Source organism: Cherax quadricarinatus, chromosome 75, assembly GCF_038502225.1.
Source record: "Cherax quadricarinatus isolate ZL_2023a chromosome 75, ASM3850222v1, whole genome shotgun sequence".
Lineage (NCBI taxonomy): Eukaryota > Metazoa > Arthropoda > Malacostraca > Decapoda > Parastacidae > Cherax > Cherax quadricarinatus.
In genome coordinates, this window is record NC_091366.1 from 384,480 (window position 1) to 392,500 (window position 8,021).

At 39.9% G+C, this 8,021-nt stretch overlaps 1 protein-coding gene across 7 annotated transcripts in view; it reads right to left on the reverse strand.

The window, feature by feature from the left end:
• LOC128691865 (carnosine N-methyltransferase) overlaps positions 1-8,021 on the reverse strand; it is a 55,009-nt gene that overhangs the window by 22,036 nt on the left and 24,952 nt on the right. For all 7 annotated transcript variants that reach the window (XM_053780806.2, XM_053780804.2, XM_053780798.2 and 4 more), the window contains exons 2-3: positions 7,456-7,526; positions 1,987-2,182 (exon numbers count right to left, since the gene is read on the reverse strand). In XM_053780806.2, the coding sequence (XP_053636781.1) occupies positions 1,987-2,182; positions 7,456-7,523 (264 nt within the window). In that variant the 5' untranslated portion in view covers positions 7,524-7,526. The remainder of the gene's footprint in view (positions 1-1,986; positions 2,183-7,455; positions 7,527-8,021) is intronic.

The window sequence follows — 8,021 nt, forward strand, 5'->3', positions numbered from 1 at the left end:
TGCCGTAGGTTTGTTTGTAGAGCTTGTTATTGAAAGAAAAACAGTTGAAATTAACACAGAGTTCAATCAAGTCAACAAAATCTCCGGGAGGTAAAGGAAGATTAAGGTCCTGATTGACTTTACGTCGTAGAACCTCGATGGCTTTTTTGGTAGGTACTTTTCTGAAGAGGGAAGTCACATCCAAACTGCTTAGTTTCTTGTTACGGATGGAGAGGTTACGGATGCAGTTGAGAATGTCGCCTGAGTGTTTAAGATGAGCGGGGCTGATGGTCCCCAGAAGGCAGGAAAGATGTTTGGCAAGAACTCCGGCTAGTTTGTGTGGAGCACTGCCTATTCCTGACGTGATTGGTCTGAGAGGAATATTGTGTTTATGGGTCTTGGGTAAACCATACATGTGTGCTGGTTTAGGGTTGCTTGGTAACAAGTGCAGAAGTTTCTTCTCTTCTCTAGTGCATTTGAGTATTTGTTTGGTTTTGTATAGAAAATCTTTGATGAGCATCTCCCACTGTTGAGTGCTGATGGGTTCATGAACTCTGTGTTAATTTCAACTGTTTTACTTTCAATAACAAGCTCTACAAACAAACCTACGGCATGGGAATGGGGTCCCCCATCAGTGCCGTCCTAGCCAACTTATACATGGAACACCTAGAGTCCGAACACTTTGCCAACATCATCCCTTCAAGCATCACTTGGTTACATTACGTGGACGACGTCCTCGTAATAACTCCCACACGTTTTGATGTACGGGATCTTCAGGCAAGGCTCAACGCAGTTGAACCGGCGATCCAGTTTACACTAGAAGAAGAGTCCAATGACAAGCTACCTTTCCTCGATGTCCTCATTCACAAAGTAGACAACAACCTAAGATTTCAAGTTTATCGGAAACCCATCAATAAAAATGATCTCACACACTTCTATTCCAGTCAAGATACCAAGACCAAAAGAGGCATCATCATCGGGTTTTTCCTAAGAGCATACCGAATTTGTAGTCCTGAGTTTCTTGACGAGGAATGTACAGTACATACATTCACCAAACATTCACTGAGTTACATTTTCCTTCTTTTTTCATCAAAGACTGCAAGAAAAGAGCTCTTCAGATCATCAATTCTCCACGCATCAACACCACTCCCAACAAAGTTATAATTCTTCCCAACAGCCAGGTTGCACTGAATGTCTCAAAAGTACTTTCACAAGCTAACACCAGAGTCGCCATCGCTTCTAGCACTTCAATAAAGGATCTAACCAGGACAAAATCCAAGCACCACGAGCCAGTCAATGCAGGAGTTTACATTATACCCTGTGGAGGCTGTGACAAGATTTACGTAGGTGAAACAGCAAGAAACCTCGACACCCGCCTCAATGAACACATTTACGCATGTAGGAACGATAACTTGAACAATGCCTGTGTACAACACCGAAATTCCACCAATCATCTCATGAAATTCAGAGACGCCCAATTAGTGATCAAAGAAACTAATTTCCGCAGACGCAAGTGCCTCGAATCAGCACTGATCGCTGTTTCGAATACAATTAAACAAAACAACGGCAGCTTCACCATCTCCGAAGTCTTAGCAAGAATCCTCCTGAAAACAGTAAACCCTGCCATCACATAGTCTCTCCTGTTATACTACACAAAGCACAGAGAGTGAACACTGAAACAAGCTGCCTCTTTCCAGTCTACATGTATATTTGTCCAACCTATTTTTATGTTACCCAAGTAATAGCTTTTATATCCTTTTACTCATGTACAAATTAATTACTCTACCATATTGTATTACTTTTGTCACTACTACTACTACTACCACTCTGAGCCTTTATATACCCTCTGTGTCCATGTATTGTTTGTAATGGCTTGATAAAGCTCCTGGAGAGCGAAACGTTGCCACAATTAAATGTCACATTAGTTGCACTTGTGTCCTTTTACTTTACATATTGTCGGTAATTCTACCAACTTTATTACAATACGCATGAATTATAATTCCCTACCAGAGGGTCATGTTGAACATTCTCAAACATATTTTCCACGTCCTTAATTATTAATTTGATAATCTCTGCATTATGTTCAATGCAGACTCTTTGCTTGTCCAGGTGACTCTTGTAGGACTCCAGAAATGACTGGTGGTGTGGCGGTAAAGTCTTGATGTATCCTTCTTTCTCCGTCACTTTCTTTAAGATCTGGTGCCTGTGGAAAAACACCAAAGAACAAGAGCACATTATTATTATTTTTTTTAACTGTAGTGTGGGCACGCTTCTGGCAAGACAGTGATGGAGTGAATGATAATAAAAGTGTTTCTTCTTTTTTGAGTTGCCCTGCTTTGGTGGGAAACAACTGATGTGTTAATAAAAAATATTATTATTACACAGTATTCATGGGTAGGTGTCTGGGGAATAACGTGTAGAGGTAGGGGTACTCGGGTTTTATGTGAATAAATACAGGGCAGCTCCAATTCCCTGGACCAAAAGCATTTTACTAGTGTCAAGGTGTACCCCTTGATAAGAACATAAGAAAGGAGGAACACTGCAGGAGGCCTGCTGGCCCATACTAGGCAAGTCCTTTACAATTCATCCCACTAACAAAACATTTGCCCAACCCAATTTTCAATGCCACCCAAGAAATAAGCTCTGATGTGAAAGTCCCTCTCAAATCCAACCCCTCCCACTCATGTACTTATCCAACCTAGATTTGAAACTACCCAAAGTCCCAGCCTCAATAACCCAACTAGGTAGACTGTTCCACTCATCAACTACCCTATTTCCAAACCAATACTTTCCTATGTCCTTTCTAAATCTAAACTTATCTAATTTAAATCCATTACTGCGGGTTCTCTCTTGGAGAGACATCCTCAGGACCTTATTAATATCCCCTTTATTAATACCTATCTTCCACTTATACACTTCGATCAGGTCTCCCCTCATTCTTCGTCTAACAAGTGAATGTAACTTAAGAGTCTTCAATCTTTCTTCATAAGGAAGATTTCTAATGCTATGTATTAATTTAGTCATCCTACGCTGAATGTTTTCTAACGAATTTATGTCCATTTTGTAATACGGAGACCAGAACTGAGCTGCATAATCTAGGTGAGGCCTTACTAATGATGTATAAAGCTACAGTATGACCTCTGGACTTCTGTTGCTTACACTTCTTGATATAAATCCCAGTAATCTATTTGCCTTATTACGTACGCTTAGGCATTGCTGTCTTGGTTTAAGGTTGCTGCTCACCATAACCCCCAAGTCCTTTTCGCAATCTGTATGGCTAAGTTCTACATCATTTAACTTATAAGTACTAGGGTTATGGGCACTCCCAAGCTTCAGAACCTTGCATTTATCTACATTGAACTGCATCTGCCACTTTTCTGACCAAGAATAGAGTTTGTTTAAATCCTCCTGAAGTTCCATAACATCTATGTTTGAATCAATTATCCTACCTATCTTTGTGTCATCGGCGAATTTGCTCATATCACTAGTAATTCCCTCATCAAGATCATTGATATATATTATAAACAACAACGAGCCCAAGACTGATCCCTGTGGAACGCCACTTGTTACAGATCCCCACTCGGATTTAACCCCATTTATGGACACTCTCTGCTTCCTGTCAGTGAGCCATGACTCGATCCACGAGAGCACTTTTCCCCCAATGCCATGAGCTGCCACTTTCTTTAACAGTCTATGGTGCGGAACTCTATCAAAAGCCTTACTAAAATCTAAGTAAATAATATCAAATTCTTTATTGTGGTCAACAGCCTCAAAAGCTTTACTGAAGAAAGTTAATAAATTAGTTAGACAAGACCGGCCTCTTGTGAATCCATGCTGAGTATCATTAATCAAGCTATGCTTATCGAGATGGCTTCTTATAATCTCAGCTATAACTGACTCTAGTAATTTGCCTACAATTGAGGTCAGGCTTATTGGGCGGTAATTTGACGGTAACGACTTGTCCCCTGTTTTAAAAATAGGAGTTACATTAGCCATCTTCCACATATCAGACACTACACCTGTTTGAAGAGATAAATTAAAAATATTAACTAATATTTTTAATTTATTTTGCATTCCTTAAGAACCCTTGAAAAAAACCTCATCAGGGCCCGGCAGCTTATTTTGCTTCAGTCTGTCTATCTGCTTCACAACCATCTCACTAGTGACTGTGATGTTACATAATTTATCTTCTTCTAGCCCACTGTAAAAATTAATTACTGGAATATTGTTAGTGTCTTCCTGTGTAAAAACTGAGAGAAAATAATTATTTAAAATCAAGCACATTTCATTCTCTTTGTCAGTAAGGTGCCCATAGTTATTTTTAAGGGGACCTATCTTATCTCTAACTTTTGTTCTATAGACCTGGAAAAAACTTTTTGGGTTAGTTTTAGAATCCCTAGCAACTTTAATTTCATAGTCCCTTTTAGCTTTTCTTATCCCCTTTTTAATGTCCCTCTTAATGTCAATATACTGATTCATAAGATGACCCTCACCTCTTTTGATACGCCTATAAATTCCTTTCTTATGCCCTAGTAGATATTTGAGCCTATTATTCATCCATTTTGGGTCATTTCTATTTGATCTAATTTCTTTATATGGGATAAACGCTCTTTGAGCAGCATGTATAGTGTTCAGAAAACTGTCATATTGATAGCTCTCTTTGTTACCCCAGTCAACAGATGATAAGTGTTCTCTAAGCCCATCGTAATCTGCTAAGCGAAAATCTGGGACTGTTACTGAGTTATCGCTACTATCGTACTTCCATTCAATGCTAAATGTAATTGATTTGTGGTCGCTAGCACCCAGTTCCTCTGAAATTTCTAAATTATTAACAAGGGATTCATTGTTTGCCATAACTAAGTCAAGCAGGTTATTTCCCCTTGTAGGTTCTGTCACAAACTGCTTCAAAAAACAATCCTGAAATACTTCTAAGAAGTTGTATGATTCTAAATTCCCAGTCAAGAAATTCCAATCAACATGACTAAAGTTAAAGTCTCCTAGAATTACTACATTATCGTGCCTTGTGGCCTTAACAATTTCCTCCCATAGTAGTTTCCCTTGGTCCCTATCTAAGTTTGGGGGACGGTATATCACTCCTAAAATCAGTTTTTCATGCCCCTCTGAAAATTCTATCCAAACAGACTCTGTATGTGTTACTTCAGACTTAATACCCATTTTTATGCAACAGTTCAAGCGATCTCGGACATACAATGCCACCCCACCCCCCCTCCCAATACTTCTATCTTCTTGGAACAATTTAAAACCCTGAATATGACATTCCACAGGCATGTCCCGACTTTTTGAATTAAACCACGTCTCAGTTAAGGCAAATACATCAATGTTACCTACACTAGCAACTAATCTCAACTCGTCCATCTTATTCCTAGCACTACGGCAATTAGCATAATAAACATTGAAAGACTCTCCTTTCTCTTTACCCTTCCTGCTCATTTCTATTTTTCTACTAAACCTATTACTGTCCTTATCACCCAAGGTCCCTGGCTTTTCAATATCTATCTCGTTCTTATTATTACTAGTTCCCCTAGAACTCGTAATATTACTACACTGGAACTTCACTGTTTTCCTGCCAAAACCCATACCACTAACTATTCCTAGTTTAAAGTCCTAACTGCTCCCTCCACTGCAGTTGCCAGTGCTCCCACCCCACACCTAGATAAGTGAACCCCATCCCTGGCATACATGTCACTTCTGCCATAGAAGAGGTCCCAGTTGTCAATGAATGTTACCGCATTTTCCTTACAGTATTTGTCCAGCCAGCAATTGACACCAATTGCCCTGGACAACCATTCACTTCCAACTCCCCTCCTTGGCAAAATACCACATATGACAATAATAAGACAATAGTATGACAAGGAAGATTAAAACAGCTTCAGATACACATCTTTTTATGAACTAATGTTAAAAACTCAAACATAACATTATTATTTATGTATCTGATATGTATTGAGAACTTAAATAACAAAAAAAGGCACAATACCATGACTGGAATGATACACAAATAACCCACACATAGAAGAGAGGAGCTTACGACGATGTTTCGGTCCGGGTTGTCTTTCTTCTGCCTTGGGTATCTGTTCCTTCATTATTTATTTACTTATTTTATTCTCCCCCCCCCCCCTCTGTATTCTTGCTCTTACCCTCCGTGGGCACCTAGCTCCCTTACAGTGCTCCTCTTTCTCAGTATTTGACTGGCTCCTCCTCCTCCATACTACCTTCCCCGCTACTACTACTACTACTACCTTCTACCTCCACTACTACCACTACCTCCTCCTGCCTACGTATACTCCCTCCTTCTCTCCTTTTTGTTAGTGAGACTTTGTAAATGGCACAAGTCGGACCGAAACATTGTCGTAAGCTCCTCTCTTCTATGTGCGGGTTATTTCTGTATTGAGAACTTTCCTACAACCTAAGGAAAAGTAAAGCGGCTAAACTAACATGGATGAAACCTACTGCTTAGAATTACAGTATCAGAGCTAGAACACTAGTTAGTGTCGAGGCTCACCATCCCCATGGCCTGGTCCCAGACCAAACCTTCTGGTTGCTGGTTTGACTGACCAGGCTGATGAAATTAAGACACATGTGCAACATCTGGGTATCTTTATTGTAGACGTTTCGCCATCCAGTGGCTTTATCAATACAAATTCTAGGACATAACTTGAAGACAGTAGAACTATGTACAGAAGATGAGGTAATCAGTCCCTCAACCTAGGAGTAGGTGCGAAGAGCACCGTAGTCATGGAGATTCTGAAGCAGAAGAAAGGAGCCTGGCGCTTATATAGTAACGTCAGGTGTAGCAGACGAGGGCATAGTCACTGGTAGGCGGGATTCCCCAGTGGAAATAGGTCCTTCCCAAAGAGATGGGTTAGTTGTAGTAGTAGTTGTCGCTGCCGTGAAGGTTATGCTTCAGAATCTCCACGACTATGGTGCTCTTCGCACCTACTCCTAGGTTGAGGGACTGATTACCTCATCTTCTGTACATAGTTCTACTGTCTTCAAGTTATGTCCTAGAATTTGTATGGATAAAGCCACTGGATGGCGAAACGTCTACAATAAAGATACCCAGATGTTGCACATGTGTCTTAATTTCATCTTGTCGGTATTATATACCATTCTTACACAACTGACCAGACTATTGGTGCTACTGGCATGTACACCAATGTATGTACCACAGGAACATCCACCACCAACACTACCAGGAACATCCACCACCAACACTACCAGGAACATCCATCAGCACCAAGAACATCCACTAACAACACCAGGAACATCCATCAACATCAAGAACATCCACTAACAACACTACCAGGAATATCCACCACTAACACCCTGAGATTTAACCACAACTAATCTACAAAAATTACAATAGTTCTGTATACTTTTCCATGGTTTAACTACATTTTGAAATAATGAATAAAATTCTGTATAGGTTATGAATGTCAACATTAAAATTCTTACCTGTAAGACTTAAATGCTCGAACAATCCGTTGAAAATGTTCTCTCTCCTGGGCGTCTGCATCGTCCATGATCTGAAAAATAAAAATATTAGGAATAACTTCAAACATAATCATTTTACAGTGAGATGTCAAAATTCCTAATGGATATTAGTAACAATGGTAGAATTACCGACAAAATGTTAGGTAAATAGGCACAGATGGAATTGATGTGACATGTTTGTAATGGCTTAAGAAAGCTCCTGGAGAGTGAAACATTACCACAAAAAAGGTCACATTAGTTGCACCTGTGTCCATTTACCTAATGGGTATTAGTTTAACTTCCAACTAAATTAAACCTCGAGTGGTACTGCTAGATTTGATGCATCCTATTTCCTGATCAAGAGCCCCTCACTGGCACAAAAGTACCTCCTTCCCTTCAGGAAGCTGGAATAAAAGGAAGGAAGAAAAGATGGTAGGCAGGTGTGTGTAAAAACCCAGTAAAGAGTAGGGGGTCATGGGTATAATTAGAGAATACTGTCAACAGCTGTAGCCCAAGATTCTTCAACATACTACTGTACCAGAAGAAAT